At 45.2% G+C, this 20117-nt stretch overlaps 1 protein-coding gene across 1 annotated transcript; it reads left to right on the top strand.

Annotated features, from left to right (window-relative positions):
• The first annotated feature begins 1915 nt into the window (after positions 1-1915).
• ARR3 (arrestin 3) lies at positions 1916-18953 on the top strand. Its single transcript, XM_083722666.1, has 16 exons — positions 1916-2529; positions 4548-4599; positions 5767-5797; positions 6386-6446; positions 7131-7175; positions 7897-8096; positions 9129-9188; positions 9494-9561; positions 10828-10963; positions 12142-12226; positions 12343-12415; positions 13425-13562; positions 14402-14485; positions 15563-15586; positions 15884-15940; positions 17831-18953. The coding sequence occupies exons 2-16, from the start codon at positions 4583-4585 to the stop codon at positions 17925-17927; spliced, it is 1176 nt and encodes a 391-aa protein (XP_083578792.1). The 5' UTR covers positions 1916-2529; positions 4548-4582; the 3' UTR covers positions 17928-18953.
• The last annotated feature ends 1164 nt before the right edge of the window (positions 18954-20117 follow it).

Below are 20117 nucleotides of genomic sequence, written 5' to 3'. Positions count from 1 at the left end.
ATAGGAAGGGAGGGTGCTTTTGCCCTTGAATCCTGTTTCCCACAAGGGGCATCTGGTTGGCCACTTTGAGAACAAGATGATAGACTGGATGGCCCATGGCCTGATCCTGCAAGGCTCTTCTTATATTCTTAATGACAAAGACCATTTAACCCACTAGAAAAAGTTTCTGCACTGAGTTTCTCAAAACCACAGCAATTTGGAAATCCACATAGAACTCTCTTGAAAAAATGTACTGTATACAGAAAAGAAAGAAACATTATAACTTACTGTTGTTGGCATCCATCTGTCTCAGGAGACAAAGGAGGAATGCATCTTTGGGAGTGAAGTCAAACTGTTGGAAGGTTATGGCCTTATGTGGCTGTAGAGGCCGATACGGGAGAGACATGTTTTGTTGCACCTGGGGCCATATCTTTTCCATTTTCTTTTCCCTATTTGGAATAAGGGAATTTTCCTTAAAAAAGGGGAAACGACAGCTATGTCTGGGGCAGATGAAGGTGTCTGGTTTCACTGTTAGAGATGCACCATGATGTTTCTTCTCTCTGCACTCCTCCCAGTGGTATTTCCTTCTTTGGTCAATGCTGTGGATACAGGACCCAACTGTCTGTCTCCAGGACTTGTGGTTGTCTACAAGGAATTCCCACATGGCAGAGTTGATGTTTCCAGCCTTTGTGTCACATTTGCAGATGTTGCCAGCCTTTGTGTCACATTTGCAGGAGCCCTTGGGGATCCTCAGCGGCGTAGCGTGGGGGGTACAGGGGGGGCCGGCCGCACCGGGCGCAACATCTGGGGGTTAGGGTTAGGGGGCGCAAATCCACGGGTTAGGGGGCGCAAATTACTTGCCTTGCCCCAGGTGCTGACAACCCACGCTATGCCACTGGGGATCCTGCCATCTTCCATTCTGTGGACGTAGACCAAGCCAGTGTAGATGTCACTGAGGCAGGAGTGCGAAAATGCTAGGAATGTGGGCTTGGAAGGGCAAATAATTTTTTCAAACTCTGTCCAGTGTGGTGAAGTGGTTAAGAGTGGTAGACTCGTAATCTGGTGAACAGGGTTCGCGTCTCCACTCCTCCACATGCAGCTGCTGGGTGACCTTGGGCCAGTCACACTTCTTTGAAGTCTCTCAGCCCCACTCACCTCACAGAGTGTTTGTTGTGGGGGAGGAAGGGAAAGGAGAATGTTAGCCTCTTTGAGACGCCTTTGGGTAGTGATAAAGCAGGATATCAAATCCAAACTCTTCTTCTTCCTGCCATGTGATGCCCCAAATGTTCCTGACGTAGCATATGTGGAAGGAGTTGAGGCATTGCTCCTGGCAGTTGTAAGCTGCCCATGACTCACTTCCATAAACCAGGGGGCTCAACATGCAAGTCTGGTAGACCTTATACAACAGGTGAAAGCGAAAAGATGAAATACAAAATTATAAAATAGGCACATAGAATGAATACAGTTTATGAATATTAATTATTATTAATTGTGATGCTTTTATATTCCACCTTTCCCTCCAAGGAGCTCAAAGTGACAAGTCCATTGTTCTCCCCCTTCACATTTAATCTCCACAATAACCCTAGGCTGAAAGGCAATGACTGGCCCCCATTGTCACACCCAATGAACTTTGTGTCCAAATGGGGATCCAAACCCTGTTTTGACATTCTAACCACTATGCTGCACTGTACAGTTACATATGAGAGGAGGCAACAAAATCCAAGCAAATATGATCAGCATTATCTGATTATTCCAGATTTGCCAGGCTTGTGACAAGGGTTGTCTTGAAAATGATGTTCGGCTGCATTATATGCCAAAAAGGAATGCCAAATCATATGAAAAGTGTCTGGAGGTTTTAGTCCTCACTGAAATCTCAAATTATGTGTCATTTTCCCCCACTACAGCTCTGTTCTAGAGCAATTGGTACCAAGTGTCCAGTGTAATATTTCCCATTGTTGCAATGGCTCTTTGAGGTACCCAGACGTCAGATAAGACCTGTTCTTTTGACACAGGCACCATAACTAATATTCGGTTACATTAATTTTGCACAACTATAGTTCAGGAATATTTATCATTCCCATCAATATTAAATCCCCCAAATCTTGCACATGTGTACGTCCCCACCATAAATTAGAATACCCACCAAGTTTATTGCATCCCCTCTGGCAATTAAGTGATATAGAAGAGAACATTTTGGACATTTTCAAAGAAGGGTGATGCCATCTGTATAGTAAGAACACCCACATCGATGGCTTGATCTCAGGCATCGTTGTGCCTGGCTAATCTTGGTGCTTGAGCCTGCTTCCTCAATCCCTGTAATCGTCTTCCCAAAGAAAACGTATTTATAGCCCACTCTGTTACTCAATCAGAGTCCCCTTAACTAATAGTCTAATAGGATTCTGGCCTCAAAAATAAGCACACACTTTACACCCCCAATGAATGGAGGAGGGACCACAATGGGGTTATAAAAAGCCCCGGTGCAATAGTCAGAAGCCTTCCAGGATTGGTGCAAAGAGGTGTGTGGACCTCGAGAGACTCTCCTGATTTCAGGTAAGGCATCTTGGATGGACCTTCTTCTTCTTTTACTCCAGTGACCAGCAGCGCTCAGAGGAATTTAGGGGGTGCCTCTCTCTGAGTTCTAGAAGCTAAACTAGATGAATATATCTGGCACCAGAAAATTATTTTTTAAAAAAATTTGATTGTTTCATTTTAAAATGTCTATAAACAGAGAGAATAATTGTAACGATAGATGACAAATAAAAGATTAAATGGTAAAAGTTGAGAAAAGTAAAGGACCCCTGGACAGTTAAGTCCAGTCAAAGGCGACCATGGAGTGCGGTGCTCATCTCGCTTTTCAGCTGGCATATAGGCACCAGAAGGTGATTGATTGATTCCTTGACTGATAGATAGATAAATAGATAAATAGATGATAGATAGAGGAAGATGATAGATGATAGATAGATAGATAGATGATAGATAGATAGATGATAGATAGATGATAGATAGATAGATGATAGATAGATGATAGATAGATATAGACTGACAGAGGATTGATTGGCAGACCGACAGACCGACAGCCAGCCAGACAGCCAGACAAAGGCTTATGAAAGTTTCTTTGTGAAAAGAAAATAAAAGTTCATTTGCACCTCCAAGTCGCTGACATACTTTGGTCTATATTAAAGTTAGAAATATTTTTTTTAATCATTATTACTTTAGAGTTTTAAGGTTGATAGTATCCAAGCCCCTTGTGAGAGGGTAGGACTGCCTTCTATAAAATAATGCTCACTATACCATCAATAACCGCACTGTAAGCTATTCGTTTTTTCAGAGTTCGGAATTTCAGCACAGACTACATTGAAATGGTCAATGGCAATGCACAGCTGCTTTGCCAGTGTTGAGGGATGACTTTGTTGTAGCTGCATAAATGGGCCCCTCGTTGTGACACCTGCTAGTAGGCTCCCAGCTTGTTAGGATTGACCTGCTTAAAGAGCTGGGCTCATCCCTGTTAATCTTGCAGAAACTCTACTGATTAAAGATATATACTTACTCTTTAATTCCCAGGTTAAAGTTGGGCACCTCAAATACAGACACAACAGTCCATGTGAAAAGGATCTCAGGGTCTTAGCAGACTACAAACTTAGCATGAGCCAACCATGTGATGTAACCGTGCTAATGCAGTTCAAGGCTACATCAGCAGAACATTCTACACTTTGGCAGGAATAACCAAATGCGCAGCCAAATGTTAAGGGGCAGCCTGTAGGAAGAGATGAGTAAAGGATCTAGGGGTCTGAGTAGGCAGCAAGCTTAGCTTGAGGCAACAGTGCAGTGCAGCAGCAAAAAAAGCTAGGCAGCATCAAGAAAAGTTGAGTGTCCAAATCAAGGGAAGTAATAGACCTGCTTTGCCTTGGTCAGACCTCAAATGAAGACCTGTGTCCAGTTTTGGGCACCACAATTTAAGAAGGATATTGGCCAGCTAGAGGGTGTGCAAAGGAGGGTGACCAAGATGATCAAGGGTCTGGAAACCAAACCTTGTGAGGAACGGTGGAGGGAATTGAGTATGTTTGGCCTGGAGAAGAGAAGACCGAGAGGAGATATGATACTCACCTTCAAATATCTGAAGGGCTTTCACATGGAAGATGGAGCAAGCTTGTTTCCTTTTGGTCCAGAGGGAAGGACCCAAACCAATGGCTTCGAAGGACAAGAAAAGTGATTCCGGCTAAAACTTAGGAAGAACTTTCTGGTGGTAAGAACTTTTCAACAGTGGAATGAACAACCTCTGAAGGTGGCAGACTCTTCTTCACTGGAGATTTTAAAGCAGAGGTTGGATGGCCATCTCTAAGGGATTATTGAGCTGTGATTCCTGCATTGCAGTGGGTTGAACTAGATGACCCTTGGGGTCCCTTCCAACTCTACATTTCTATGATTCTATAACATAGGACTTTGCGGACAGGGAAGCAGGATGCAAGTGGAGGAGGCAAATCCCATTTTTTGTCCTGTGGCACTAAAAAGGCTAAGGGCAATCCTTCCTTTGCCATACAGCTAACTTAGCCTTTCAATTTCTTCCACAGTTCTGCTTCTGCTGCTTCTGCTACACTAATTGGATATGGCTGATGGGTCAAAGTAAGTCAACTTTTGCCTGCTAGATGTGAAAAGACCAAGCTCATTTGGGCTCATTTTCACCCCATCAGACTCACCTTGGACCCAGTAGGATGGTGGAGGGGGTGCCCCAACTTGGATCTCACCTATGTTTAGCTTTTCACTCAGTAGAAGATCCCAGGCTCAGTCCCTACCGGCATTTCCAGGTGGGACTACCCCCCCTGAAGCCCTGAATTGCTCCTGCCAGTCAATGTAGACAACACTAAGGTACATGTAGAGATGGGTGTTACTCACAGAAAGAAAGCAGCTTCTGATGTTGCTCTTTCAGTCAGGCCTTTTACACAGAGCCACAAGGCCTGGAATCCTATGACACTTTGAAGGAGAGGACTGTCACTCAGTGGGAAAGAGAAACCCCAGGCAGGTCTAGGAAAATCCTTGGCCTGAAACTTTGGAGAGCCACTGCTGCCAGTCAGTGCAGACAATACTGAACCAGGTGGAGCAATAGTCTGAATCACTATAAGTCAGCTTCCCAGGGGCCCTTGCATGCAGAAGGCCTGAGGTTCAATCCCTGAAGGCATCTCCAGGGAGGGTTGGGATAGAGCCCTGCCTGAAACCCTGGAGAGGAGCTGCCGGTCAGTGTAGACAATAGTGAGCTAGATGGACCAATGGTGTAAGGCAGCGCCCTATGTTCTTTTTCCAAACAAAAAAAACAAAACAACAACCATTAATTAATTTATGCTATTCATCTTGAGCAGACATTTCTCAAGAAATCCCATGCAAACATACACACGCATACACACTCAGAGTATGTATTTCGGCAGCCTCCAAACAAAAGCACCCTATTGCACTTGCTCACATTCTTCTGGCCACAGAACCTTAGGGTTGCAAGGACTCCAGAGGGCCATCTAGTCCAACCTCTGTTTGCTAGGTTTCATTTAAAATCAGGCAGACAAAAATGGTGTTGCAGGGGGGGGGGGTTGAGCTAGATGACCCCTTTGAACTCTATACTTCTAGGACTTCTAGAACTGTTGTTCTACCAAGGAAGTTGGTCTTCTGCTGTCTCCATTCTGTTCATTAGCCTTACCCCGAATATCTTGATTAGAGAAATATATGCAGCACAGTACTTAATGGAATACTTTATTTTTAAAAAATGGTTTGAGTTCATTCCCTTCCCTATACTTTTGTTGGCAGAGTGTACAAGAAGACCTGCCCCAATGGAAAGGTAAGACCACCGTTCAAATATGTATTATTTTATTCTTGCATTGCAGGGGGTAGGTCTTTTCCAACCAGGGGTGCCAACTTGAATAAAATATTGTGCGGGCCCAGGTGAGCCCCACCCCACCCTGCATAATTGATCACATGACACAGTGCCCACACACCATTTGAATGGGAATGCCCATCAACTTTGCGGGAGCCTGGCCCTCTCAAATATTTTATAGTGGGGGCTGACACCCCCATGGCCCCTAGGAGTTGGCTCCTATGCTTCCAACTCTCTGATTCACTGATTCTGAAATTGATGTGCCATAAACAAATATTTGAGCTTTGGAAGTCTTGGTAGGGGCCCTCTTGGTAGCATCTCCACCCTCAGAGGCTGGGGGGGGGGCTTCTCTGTGTAGCCCCTGAGTCCCCCTCCCCCCAAGGCTACATCAGGCATCTTCATTGCACAGCTTCTGGAGGATGCTAAAGACACACTTCTTTGCCGTTGGGGTGTATGTTTTTAGGACCTGCCTTATTTTGATGGCTGTAAGATGCCATAAGACTAAATTTGCTAGCAGATCAAACACTTTCCCCCCTCCTCCTGCCCATCTAGCTATCCATCTACCTGGGGAAAAGAGATTTTGTGGACCATGTGGATTCTGTGGAACCTGTCGGTGAGTGGTTTTCTTTCTATCCCCTTGAGTCATCTGGATTTCAGCTGGAAAGATGGTGGGGGTTGATGACATTGCCTGTCTACCTGATGACTGGCGGGGGGGCATTAAGCTCCAACTTGAGTACCCATCTGTCAGGGCTTTTTTAGCTGTGATTCCTGCATTGCAGGCATGTACATGGCCCTTGGTTTCCTTCCCAATCTACAATTCTATTGCCTGTAGATCATAGAATTCTTGCCTTGTACAAGGTTGGGCTAAAGGTGGCGCTGTGGGTTAAACCACAGAGCCCAGGACTTGTCGATTAGAAGGTCGGAGGTTCAAATCCCCATGACGGGGTAAGCTCCCATTGCTTGGTCTCTGCTCCTGCCAATCTAGCAGTTTGAAAGCATGTCAAAGTGCAAGTAGATAAATAGGTACCGCTCCGGCGGGAAGGTAAACGGTGTTTCCGTGCGCTGCTCTGGTTCTCCAGAAGCGGCTCCCTCGGCCAATAAAGCAAGATGAGTGCTGCAACCCCAGAGTTGGCCACGACTGGACCTAATGGTCAAGGGTCCCTTTACCTTTACCTTTACAAGGTTGGGCTAGACAACCCCTGGGGTCCCTTCCAACTCTACAATTCTATGATTCTATGAGTCTACAATCTACCTCTCCCTCTTTGTTGATCCGATTCTCTTTTACATGTATTTGCAGATGGAATTGTCTTGGTTGACCCAGAGTACCTGAAAGACCGGAAAGGTAATTTTCTCATTGTCTTGTTTTTCCAGTTTTATTTTTTTGGGATGGAGACAAAAATTTTGTAACAATTTTCATTGCAAACAAATGAATATTTGGGAAAGACTTAGTTCAAGGCAACTCTGCTCAGCCATGAAACCACCTCTTCCTCCCTCCCACGCTTATTGCCTCTGCTGCTATTTAGAAGCTTAAAGCGGGCAAAATGATACAAATATCAGGCTTGTCTGCTGCTCCAAATCAATAGCTTCAAGTGCCAGGAAAGGAGATTCCAACTAAACATCAGGAAAAGCTTTCTGACAGTAAGAGCCATTTGACAGTGGAACAGACTCCCCTGTATGGTGGTGGACTCTCCCTTCATTGGAGGTTTTAAACTGAGGTTGGATGCCCATTGGATGCCAGGGATTCTTGTAGCTCTGATTCCTGCATTGCATTAGGTTGGACTAGATGACTCTCGGAGTTCCTTCCAACTCTACAATTCTGTGGTTCTTCCTCTCTTAGATTGGATGGTTAATCTTCAAACGAAAACACGCGCACACACATAGCACATTAGACCTGCTCCTGTACGAATACTGTTCTAGATTTAATTTACAATCTGAATTCAGAAACGTTCTCCAAACTGACCATCATCTCTCTTCCTCCTGTCCCTGCTGTCCTTTCTCAACTCCCATCTCCCCATGTCTTCCTTCTCTTTTCCTCTCCCCATCCTGCTGCCCCTCCCCCACAGTGTACGTGACACTGACCTGTGCATTCCGCTATGGCCGCGACGACCTGGATGTTATTGGGCTCACCTTCCGGAAGGACATCTATGTCCTCACTGCCCAGATGTACCCACCTGTGCCTGACCAGGCCCCCAAGACACTTACTCCTTTGCAGGAAAAGCTGATGAAAAAGCTGGGGGAACATGCTTACCCCTTCACCTTTGAGGTATACACCTTTGACGCATCTTCCTCTTCCCTGTGCAAGACCCCCATCTTTCCCCCCCTCAATGGAGTCATTGTTTTTATATCCTAAAAACATGATTATATGTATACATAAGAAGAGCACTGCTGGATCAGGCCAAAAGGGGCCCACCTGGTCTATCAACCTGTTGTCACATTGGCCTCTTTTGGGAAACCAGCACTGCCTCTTAGGCTAACAAACTTCACCTCACAGGGTTGTTGTGAGGAAGGCGGAGAACCATATATGCCAACATGGGTTCCTTGGGAGGAAAGGTGAATGTGGGAAAAGCCCTGCTGGGTCAGGCCAGGGGCCCACCTAGACTCCAGCCTCCTCTTCTCACAGTGGCCAACCAGGTGCCCCAAAGGGAATACCTCAAGCAGGATTTGAGCACAAGAGCCCTCTCCCCTCCGAGGGTTTCCAGCAACTGGCATTCAGAAGCATTGCTGCCTCCAACTGTGGTGGCAGAGCATAGCCATCGTGGCTAATTGCCATCAATAGCGCTCCATGAATTTGTCCAATCCAGGTTGGTGGCCATTGCTGTCACCTGCAGGAGGAAATTCCTTCCTTTAATCTGTCCTGAAACTTCCAACATTCAGCTTCATTGGATGCTCACGACTTCTAGCGTTATGAGAGAGGGAGAATAACTTTTCTCTATCCACTTTCTCCATGTCATGTACCAGTTTATAAACTTCAATTATGTCCCCTCTTACTTGCCTTTTCTCCAAACTGAGAGGTCCCAAACACTGCAACTTTCCCTCATAGGGGAGTCACTCCACCCCCCTTGATCAGCTGAGGTACCCTCTTTTGCACCTTTTTCAACTCTACGACCTCCTTTTTGAGGAGAGGCAACCAGGGTTGTACACAGTATATTCCAAATGTGGACTGTAATCCTCGTACTGCCTCCTACCCCAGCCAGCCCAACACGTCATTTGGGACAAGCAGCTCCAGAAGAAAAACTGCTTTTTAGAAAAGCGTAGACATTAAAAGGGAATAAAATATTATTTATTTTTTCTCTAGATGGCAACCAACCTCCCCTGTTCTGTCACCCTCCAGCCAGGACCAGATGATGCTGGAAAGGTGAGCTGTGTGTGAAAGCATCCAAGAAACCTGGAAAGCAAATGGAAATTAAAGCATATCTCAATTTAGCTGTGATACCTGCACTTCAGGGGGTTGGACTAGATGACCCTCAGGGATCCCTTCCAACTGTACGATCCTATGGTTCTACAAACCCTTTTCTATGAGCTCCGATGGGATGGCTTTCTGTCCTCAAAACCATGAGCCTTTCAGGACTTGGTTGTGTTTGTATCAAGAATTGCAATTAGTAGTCCAGAGGAATGACCCACCCTTAATCTCTAACCAACTTTCTTCTGCATTTTCCTCAGTCTTGTGGGGTCGACTTTGAGGTCAAAGGATTCTGTGCTGAAAACCTGGAGGAGAAAATTCACAAGAGGTAACCCCAGCATAAGTTTCAACCGTTACTCATTTATTCAAAGCATTTTTAGTTTGCTCTTCAGCTGAAAATAAATGATGCAAAGAACAGAATGACTGGCTGGAGGGCCATTTAGCTGGGGGTTCCTGCATTGCAGGGGGCTGGATCAGAGGACCCTTGGTGTCCCTTCCAACATTGCAGTTCTATGATTCTAGGAATAGGCTCTGAGATCCACTTATGTAAAACCAACAAGGAAAATAAGACAGTTTGCAATCTATTATTGTAATCTATTATTATTATTCACTGCATTTATATCCCAACTTTTTATCCAGGGAGCTCAAGGTTGTGTCCATAGTTCTCCTCCCCATCCCTCCCCTCCCCATTTTTTTGCTCACAACAGCCCTATGAGGTGGATGAAGCTGAAAGACAGTGGCTGACTCCCAAGGTCACCCAGTGAGCTTCCTGGCCAAGTGGTGGGGAATTTGAACCTGGCTCTCCCAGGTCCTTATCCAACACACTAACCACTCCACCACACTGATTCTCTAGCAATATAGATTATATATATTTATATGTTTTATGGGCAGGGACGCAGGTGAAGCTGTGGGTTAAACCGCAGAGCCTAGGACTTGCTGATCAGAAGGTCGGCGGTTCGAATCCCCGCAACGGGGTGAGCTCCCGTTGTTCAGTCCCTGCTCCTGCCAGCCTAGCAGTTCAAAAGCAAGTCAAAGTGCAAGTAGATAAATAGGTACCACTCCGGCGGGAAGGTAAAAGGCGTTTCCGTGCGCTGCTCTGGTTCACCAGAAGCGGCTTAGTCATGCTTGCCACATGACCTGGAAGCTGTAAGCTGGCTCTCTTGGCCAATAAAGCGAGATGAGCGCCGCAACCCCAGAGTCGGTCACGACTGGACCTAATGGTCAGGGGTCCCTTTACCTTTTACATATGTTAGGAACCCTTGCTGGAAGCCACAGGAAGGGAGAATTGCTCTTGTGCTTGGATCCTGTTTGGAGGTTTCCCACTGGGGCATCTGGTCAATCCCTGTGATGACAGGATACTGGGCCCCTTTTGGCCTGATCTTTGGCCTCTTCTTAATTTCTACTGAACTTGGAGGGAGGATTTCTGGAATTGATGAAAGCACCTGCCTCCCACTAGCTGCTTCTTGGAAGAGCTGGGTGCAATTTCTGCATTGCAGAGAGTTGGCTTAGATGACCCTTGGAGTCTCTTACAGCTCTGCAGTTCTATGGAAGAGGTAAATGCCTCTCTCAAATAACACACGTCTTCTCTGTGCAGAAATTCGGTGAGGCTGGTGATTCGGAAGGTCCAGTTTGCACCTGCCCAGACAGGCCCAGCCCCAAAGTCGGAGACGACCAGGCAGTTCATGATGTCGGATAAGCCTTTGCACCTGGAGGCCTCTCTGGATAAGGAGGTGCGTGTTGTTGCGTGTTGGTCTTTTGAGGCATTCTCTCCCCTTCACCAAGTCTCTCTGCTCCGGGGGGCCCCACGCTTAGTGAGACATTATTGACCCTTTAAGTGAGCCAAAAATGTGAAGCAGCTGCAAAAACAAAACAAAACCAAAACCTAATGCAGTTCTAAGCTGCATCAACAGAAGTCTAAACCAAGGGAAGTCATAGTACCTTCCACTTCTGCAAGTCCATTGCTTAACCACACCTTGATTTGCAGTCAGTTAATTTGGCCAAATGTGTGGCCTTTCTGCTCAATTTTGTCATTTATTTATTTATTTCAAAAAAAATTATACACCTCTGGGATGTTTTTTTAAAAAACAACAACAGCACACCCTTCAGAGCAGTTCATGAAAAACATAAAACAATAATTTTTAATCAGTAAAAGCAACTCTATAAAACATTCAGAAGATAAAACCAGCAATTAAGTAAAAAATAGATTAAAGCCGACATCAACATTCTAAACATGTGGACAGGCTTGCCTAAGCAAAACGGTTTTTAGCAGGTGCTGAAAAGGGTACAGCGAAGGTGCTTTCATGGTGTCAATAGGCAGGAAGTTCCAGAGTTAAAGTGCTGCCACACTAAAAGACCAATGTCTTACAAATGAAGAACAGGGATTAGGTGGCAACTCTAACAGTGCCAATTATGCAGACAGAAGCAGTTGAGTGGGCATATACATGAGGTAAAGTAGGCATCCCCAACCTTTGGCCCTCCAAATGTTTTGGACTACAGTTCCCATCATCCCGGACCACTGGTCCTGTTAGCTACGGATCATGGGAGTTGTAGGCCAAAACATCTGGAGGTTGGGGATGCCTGAGGTAAAGTGATATTGCAGGTAAACTGGTTCCATGCTGTTAAGGGTTTTGCAGATTAATAGCAACACCTTGAACTTGGCCCCATAGCAAATGAGCAGCCAGTGCAGATCTCTGAGCACAGGGGTTATATTTTGACAAGGCCTTGTTCTCATAAGCAATTGTATTGCATCATTCCGCAATCACTTTAGCAATAATCCAGTCATCGCAAGATGTAATACACAAAATGGCGCAGGAGATAGTTGTGGAAATAGTTGTGGGTCCAGGAGAAGATTGGGATTTCCTTCCCTTTCCCCCCCTCTATCTTCAGCAACAACCCCCTGTCGTTTCAGATTTATTACCATGGAGATCCAATTGGCGTTAATGTCAACATCAACAACACCACCAACAAGATTGTGAAGAAGATCAAAATAACAGGTAAGGGCACCAATAGAACCCTGCTTTGCAGGGGGTTGGAAGGGTCATATTCCAACTCTACAATTCTATGATTCTGTTATCACCTCAATAATTTCTTTCTCTCTCTCTCCGTTTAGTTGAGCAAGTCACAGATGTGGTTCTATATTCGCTGGACAAATACACCAAGGCTGTCTGTTCAGAGGAGTTCGTGTAAGCACACAGATCTCTAACCAGACCAGTGTGTCTTTGCACAGATGTCTTCAACTTGTGCAAGGTCTTGGGTCTTCGTGAGAAAAATCTGGATCAGTGCCCCCCCCCAAAAAAGAATTGATGATGAGGCACAGAGGAAGTCAGTCTCTTCTTTTGTTTTAATTCTGCCCCAGGACCATTTTCACACCCATTGTGAAAATGCTAACTTCTCTCAGAAATCTCTGAGGAGTACAACTTTTCCTGTGTTTAATTTGTGTACTTACACATGGATATGAGTCTAACACTTCACTCCACATAAGGACATTCCTTTTTGCTGGAGAGAGGGGGGGTTGGAAAGACAGATGAGCCTACCTTGCAAGAGGGTTGTGCTAGAGCAGTGTGCAAAATGAGCTCTTGAAATTCTCCACCCTAATTCTTATTATTTTTGTGGGGTGGGTGGGGGGAGAGAAAAATTCTTCTACAACTTCTTGGGGATGGGTCTCATTGTTCAGAATGTGGGATGGAAGGACACACCAATTTCAAATTTCCCCAACTCTCATCTTTTTCAATCTGAAATCTGACTTTCTGTATTTAAATACAGTGGTACCTTGGTTTAAGAACAGTCCTGTTTACGAACTATTCAGTTTACGAACTCCGCAAAACCGAAAGTAGTGTCGCGGTTTGCGAACTTTACCTCAGTCTAAGAATGGAATATGAATGGTGGAAGGGCACTGGCGGCAGGAGGCCTCATTAGGGTAAGCGCGCCTCTGTTTAAGAACGGATTCAGATTAAGAACTGACTTCCGGAACGGATTAAGTTCATAAACCGAGGTACCACTGTAACAACAAAAAAATCTTTAGATGTGATTCCTCCATTCCTGCATCTTCAGGGGTTGGACTAGATGAGCCTTAGGGATCCTTTCCAACTCTACAGTTCTATGATTCCATGATTCTAAGATTCTTGAGGTGTGTAGTTTTAAATTGAGGCAAGGTGGGCTCCTTTAACCTCCTCCATTGCTGTCCTTCTGCAGGGAGAACGTGGCTGCCAACTCCACCTTCTCCAAAAAATACAGCATCACCCCCAGCTTGAACAACAACCGGGAGAAGCGGGGTCTGGCCCTGGATGGGAAGCTCAAGCACGAGGACACCAACCTGGCCTCCACCACCGTGTAAGTCTGGACCCTGAGGAGCATACTGGAAGCCAGAGAGGGGCAGGGAATTGAGAGAGAAACTGATTCCTTTTCTGTGTTGCCCATTGTCTGCAGTGTGAGGCTGTCACCAACCTTTTGAGGCCCAGAGAAACACTTGTGTGGTGGTTAGAGACAAGGTGGTTAGACAAGGGCCTGGGAGACCAGAGTTCAAATCCTCCCTTGGCCATGCAGCTCACTGTGCGTCCTTAGGGAGGGGCAGTCACTGCCTCTAAGCCCAGCTTCCCTCACAGGGTTGTTGGAGGGGGAATTAAATGAAAACGGGGAGAACTATGGTTGCCACCTTGAGTTCCTTAGAGAAAAAGGCAGAATAGAAATGCAACAGATAAATAAATAAATACAAAATATTGGTCAAAAAAGGCTTCTTCCAAGCCACATTTTAGCAGAGTGGCAGGGCCCTGAGAGCACCTTGAAAGGCCTCTGCAGATGCACCCGTGGGTGCCACATTGACAAACCATGCTCTTGACGACCACTAACCTGGGCGGCTTCAAAAGAGGAGTGTACAAATTCATGGGAAAAGGGCTACTGATGTTAGTAGCCACAATGGCTATGTTCTACCTCTATAGTTGGAGGAAGAAATTTTTCTGGATTTGAGTTGCGGGAAGCCACAGGAGGGGAGAATTGCTCTTGTGCCCGGATCCTGCTTGTGGGTTTCCCATAGTGGAAATCTGTTCCCCACTGTGAGAAGACAATGCTGGATTAGATGGGCCACTGGCCTGATCCTCCAGGCTCTTCTTATGTTCTGATATTCTTGTCTATGGTGACTCTTGTTTGAATGTCTCCTGTTTTTTCTCCCTTAGTCTGAGACCCGGGATGGACAAGGAGGTTCTCGGGATCCTGGTTTCCTACACAGTGAAAGTCAACCTGATGGTATCCAGAGGAGGGTGAGGATGTTTTCTATGGGAGGAACTATCATTTCTGGGTTATGTTGGCTTGTTATTCTGTCCTGCAGTCTTGGCCTAGCCTGGTCAGGGTGATTTTTTTTAAAAAAATTATTTGATTTCCTCTCTCCCTTTGGGAATGTTGCATTTCTGAAGAGATATGAGGATGCACCCTATAAAGGACACATTTTATTGGCTCAACCCTGTAAGGAAAGGCTGTGGCATTGGGGGCTTACTAATTTATAGATAATGTGAGTAAGAGGCAATATGATGTAAGTTTACAGAAATATGTCTGGCATGGAGAAAGGAGAGAGAGAAAGGTTTTTATCCTGCTCTCAAAGCACCAGAACTTGTGGACATCCAGTGAAGCCAAATGCTGCAAGATTCAGGACAGACAAAATAAAGTTCTTCTTAGCTAAACTCCCATAGGAGGCAGTTCTGGCCACCAACTTGGATGGCTTTAAAAGAGGATTAGACAAATTCATAGTGGAAGAAAAGGGCTATTCATGGCTACTGGTCATAATAGCTATACTCTTGCTTCACAGCTGGAAACAGCAATGCAGTGGCAGATCTTGGGGTCTCAAATTTCAGCAGCACCCTGTACAACGCCAAAATTCAGTACCCCTCCCCTTTTCACACTCCATTATAAATAATAGGTGCAGGACCCCTGAGGATCTGCGCCCAGTGCAACCTAACCAGTCACACTCCCTTAAATCTGCCTCTGCAGCAATGCTTCTGAATGAGAGTTGCTGGAAACCACAGGAGGAAAGAAGGCCCTTGTGTTCAGATCCTGTTTGCAGGTTGCTCATTTGGGCATCTGGTTGACCACTGTGAGAAGAGGATGCTCTTCTGTGTCTCTTGAAGTCTATATAGGTCCAAACGATAGGGCCAGGCTCTGCCTTTGGCCTGTGAGTTCACATGAAGCCCTAAGCGGTGGAAAACTGGAAGCCCAAGGGGCTCCCAACAGACCCTCTGAATTGGCCTGGGTGCCCTCACACTGGGACGGGAGGGATAGCCTTCCCAATGAATGTTTCCACCTTTGTGCAGTCCTCCACCTTGAATCTCCTCTTCTCTTTGCAGCATCCTGGGAGATCTCACATCAAGGTAAGCCCCAATTTATTGACCATCGGCATCACCTCATCTGTGTGCCACTTTCCCACACTGCGCTCAAAGCGTCTCACAGCATACAAAACGAACAACAATAATTATAACAATTTAAGGGAGGGAAACGTATTATGAACAATTTGAAATAATCACAGTGTGAACAAATAGCTGTGATTCCTGCACTGCCGGGCATTGCACTGAATGTCCTTGGATGCCCCTAGAATTCTCTGCTTCTAAGCTTCTCTTTGCTCTCTGAGGCGTCTCCCATTCAGTCCTCTCTCCTCCTCTCTTTTTCAGCGATGTTGGTGTGGAGATGCCTGTGGTCCTGATGCATCCCAAACCTGATGATTGTGAGTAAAAGGCTTTGTCACCATTCAGAAATACTTCTCTAAGAGTCTTTCTGAATGGAAGTACTAAGGACCTATTCCCTGACCTTCCTCCTTCTCCCTAGAATTCTCTTAGGCAGGCTGTGTACACATGACCATCTTGAAACACAGCTGCGTTGTCCTTTTTCTTAATCCAGATTGAAGGTGGCTTTGGAGGCAACTGCATTAAAATGCATTATTTTTTATGAAACCACTGGATGGCTACTGGTGCGTGTGAACATTTGGGGTTCCTTCCAACTCTACAGTTCTATGATTCTATGATTCCCAGCCCAGCACCCTGGTTGCTGAGTAAATGCAAGTGTATGCACAGCCACACATTTTGCACCCATTTCTATTTCAGGTTCTTTAGGAACAATAATAATAATTATCAATGTGACTAATCAGTGTACCCCTCTCTTTTATTCTTCCCTCCCTCTGATGTGTGAATCGTCAACAGCTACACCAAGGTAAGGAAAAAAAACATTCCAGGGAGTGCCTGTTCAAGAGATATGAAATATCCACGAGTTCTCATATATGTGTGCCTGCAGTTCTTGACTACCGCTCAGTGTATTTTGGCTGTGATTTCTGCATTGCAGTGGGCTGGAATAGATGATCCTTGGGGGGGCCTTCCAATGCCATGATTCTATGATTCTACCACTGGCGTGAATAGTTGCTGTCCTTCTGCATGCATTGAACCTCAACTGACTGCACAAACTGCATTTCACTGCCACTGGACTGTTCACTGTAAATTTGATGTCTCTGAAGATGCCCCAAGACACTTTCTTAGGCTTTGCATGTGGAGGATCTGAAAACTGACGGTTTGCCTTTTCCTTCTTTCCCCTCCCTCTTCTACCCTGCAAATGGCTCATCCTGGATATCTGCACTTACGTGTTCTGCTCTTCCAAGGAGGTAACTAGCTGTTCTTCTTTACTCCTTTGTGGGGTCACTTAAAGACAGATCCACCTGAAATGTCACCTTCTTCCCTAAAGACCCTCTTGGGTGCTGAAATCGGCAGAGGGGGCCTTCTTGATAGTCCCCTCCTCCATCAGAGATGGGGGAGTGGCCTGTCAGGTGGAGGGCCTTCTCTGTGGCAGCCCCTAAGTGAGGAACTCCCTCCCTGCAGAGGTGCATCTGGCATCTTCATTGCACAGTTTCCAGAGGATGCTAGAGATGCACCTCTTTGCCTTAGCTCTTGACACTCAAGCTGCATATTTTTAGGACACTCCTTATATTGTTATTGGAAGTTGCTTTAAACACTTTTCAACGATGTGTTTTGATTTTAGGATCTTAGGGTAAAGGATGGGCAATAAAAGAAAAATATTAATATTTATCATTATTAATTATCAATATTAATATTCTTAACAATACTATTTTATTTATATTACTAAATACAATAATAAATTAATAATAATATATAATAAAAGTAATATAAACTAATAACAACAACAATAGCATCCGGGGAAGCTGACTGAGAGAGCCTCTGGGGAACATTAGATGGGGGCTGAGGACCATAGGTGGAATAACAGATCACCACAAATGCAGGGGGTGGGGTGGACTAGATGGCCCTTGGAGGTACCTTCCAAACTACAATTCTATGTCCTCAAAGGCAATGGGGGGGGGGCGGAGAGAGACAAGGGCACCAACCTCTGCTCCCATTGGAAGCTTCACCTTTTTCTGGAGGCAGCAATGCTTCTGCATCTCAGTTGCTGGAAGCCACGGGGTGTGTGTGTGTGTGTGCTGAGATCCTGCTTGGTGGATTCCACCAAAGAGTTATCTGGTTGGCTACTTTGAGAACAGGTTGACTGGACTAAGATAGGTCATTGGCCTGATTATTCAGGAAGGCTCTTCCTACATTGTTTCATCCTCTCATTTCTTCCAGTGAGGAAGATATTGTGATCGAGGAATTTGCTCGCCAAAAGCTCAAAGGGGAGAAGGACGACGAGGAAGAGAAGGAAGAAGAAGACAAAGAGAGCTAAGGGCACGATCCACCAGACCAGTGCAAGAAACCTTAGACAGCCTTCCCATGTGTCTTCCCCACCATCCCCGCAGAAACATGTTTTCTCTCTAGAGTACGTATTTGCATTTGTGATGTGGTAGTTTTTGCTGAGCTTGCTGTTCTCACCTTTCAAAACAAAAACCCCAAACTGCTGTGGCACTGAGTCCTCAGTCTTGCTGCTCATCCACACTTTCGCTTGACCTGCATTTTGATCATGTTGTGTACTTGAAGTCCTTCTTTATGCAGGGCATAGTTAACCTGTGGAACTCTCTTCCACAGAAGGCAGCGATAGCCACTAACTTGGATGGCTTCAAAAGAGGATTGAACAAATTCATTGGGGGAGAATATGGCTGTTGATAGCTACTAGCCATGACGACTATGCTCTGCCTCCACAGCCGGAGGCAGATATGGTTCTGAATACCAGTTGCCGGAAACCACAGGGCTCTTGTGTTTAGATCCTGCTTGCTGCTTTCCCATTGGGGAATCTGGTTGGCCACTGTGAGGACAGGATAGTGGACTAGGTCGGCCATTGGCCTGATCTAGCAGGCTCTTCTGATATTCTTCTGATGATATCATGTACCAGTTTATTCTCTCAGATCCAAGAGCTTTTTACATCATTCTGGGCTGTACAAAACCCCAAGCTGACCTGCTGAACCAGATCTTCTGTAGACAAGCTGAAGAGAGGCTTTGCTTAATTCAGTGACAATTGGGTTTTTGCAAGGGCAACTAACTAGAAAATCTCTCAGACCCATAATTAACTTTTACACAATTAAAGGATTCCTACATTGCAAGGCTTTGGAGTAGATGACTCCTGGAGGTCCCTTTTAGCTCCACAATTCTCCGATCCTATGATTCTACAATCAGAATGCAGGTCAAGTGAAAGTGTGGCCAAGCCCTCAGACTGCCCTTGAAGGATGGAGGTTCCCGGTTTACCCATTGCAACTATTTGTTCTCTTTGTTTGTTTTTTTAAAACAATCAAGCAGTGTATAAATTTTGTGAAATTAAAATAAAGACATAAATAAATAAATAAATAAATAAACAAACAAATAAACAAACTATGTGTGTGGACATGTTTCTTTGTTGTCTAGAGAGTAGGACTGAGACACATGGGTTGAGATTGCAGTGGTGTCTGATTTTTGACTAAGTCAATCCTTCACAAATCACAACCACGAAAACATTTAACACTTTATCCTGGTACCCACATGATTTTTAAGGAAACAAATTCTAAATCACATGTAAAGTATCAAGACATTTGGCCCTCCCCCTAGAATTCATAGAAACTGTAGAGTTGGAAGGGTCCCCAAGGGTCATCCAATCCAACCCCCTGCACTGGAGGAATCACAGTGAAAAAATATGACCTAGGGCCATCCAACCTCTGCTTAAAAACCTGCAACGAAAGGGAGTCCACAACCTCCCAAGGACATAGAGTCAAAGGACTGTAGGGTTGGAAGTGAGCTCTAAGAATAATCTAGTCCAATGTCCTGCAATTCATGGCTTTAACCAGCCTCTTTTGTTTCAGTCCACAATGGAGTTTTTTCTCTACTATACCAACAGTTCAGGAACTTTTACCATTTTGTAACTAAGCAACATTTTAACTGCCTGTGCAGCTTTTTCTGACTACTGTATGGAGAAGCATCTGCATCTGACTCTTGGCAAAGTAAACCATTTTTTGACTTGCCAAATGTGTGGCCTCTTGTCTGCTAGAGTAGTAGAAAAGGCTGGAAAGAGCTTTTAAAAGGGGACATCCTGTATTTCAATGTTTTTCCTTGCTGCATGTTTTATGTTAGATCTCTGCAGGTGTTCGCTCACCATCTGAGATCTTTTAAACTGGAGATGCCATGGGAGTTTGAAACCAGGACCTTTTGCATGCCAAGAAGGGACTCTGCCACTGAGCTGCAGAGGCCCTTCTTAAAAGGATTCATCCAGCAAATGCGGCCCCATAATTCTGTATCCCCCTCAGCCAACAACAACAACAACAACAACAAGCAGAAGAATTTTATTATTTATACCCCGCCCATCTGGCTAGGTTTCTTCAACCATTCTGGGCAGCTTACAGCATATCTAAACACATAATAAAAAATAATAATAATAAAAGCATCAAGCATTAAAAACCTCCCAATACAGGACTGCCTTCAGATGTAATTCTTTATCTCCTTGACATCTGAAAGG

Source organism: Podarcis gaigeae (genome assembly GCF_964106915.1).
Source record: "Podarcis gaigeae genome assembly, chromosome: Z".
Lineage (NCBI taxonomy): Eukaryota > Metazoa > Chordata > Lepidosauria > Squamata > Lacertidae > Podarcis > Podarcis gaigeae.
This window is presented reverse-complemented; position numbering and strand designations above follow the sequence as displayed.

Coding starts and splice junctions, on each gene's coding strand:
- ARR3 (XM_083722666.1), top strand. Junction 8,097..9,128: donor CTTACCCCTTCACCTTTGAG/GTATACACCTTT, acceptor TTTTTTCTCTAG/ATGGCAACCAACCTCCCCTG. Junction 13,563..14,401: donor AACCTGGCCTCCACCACCGT/GTAAGTCTGGAC, acceptor TTTCTCCCTTAG/TCTGAGACCCGGGATGGACA.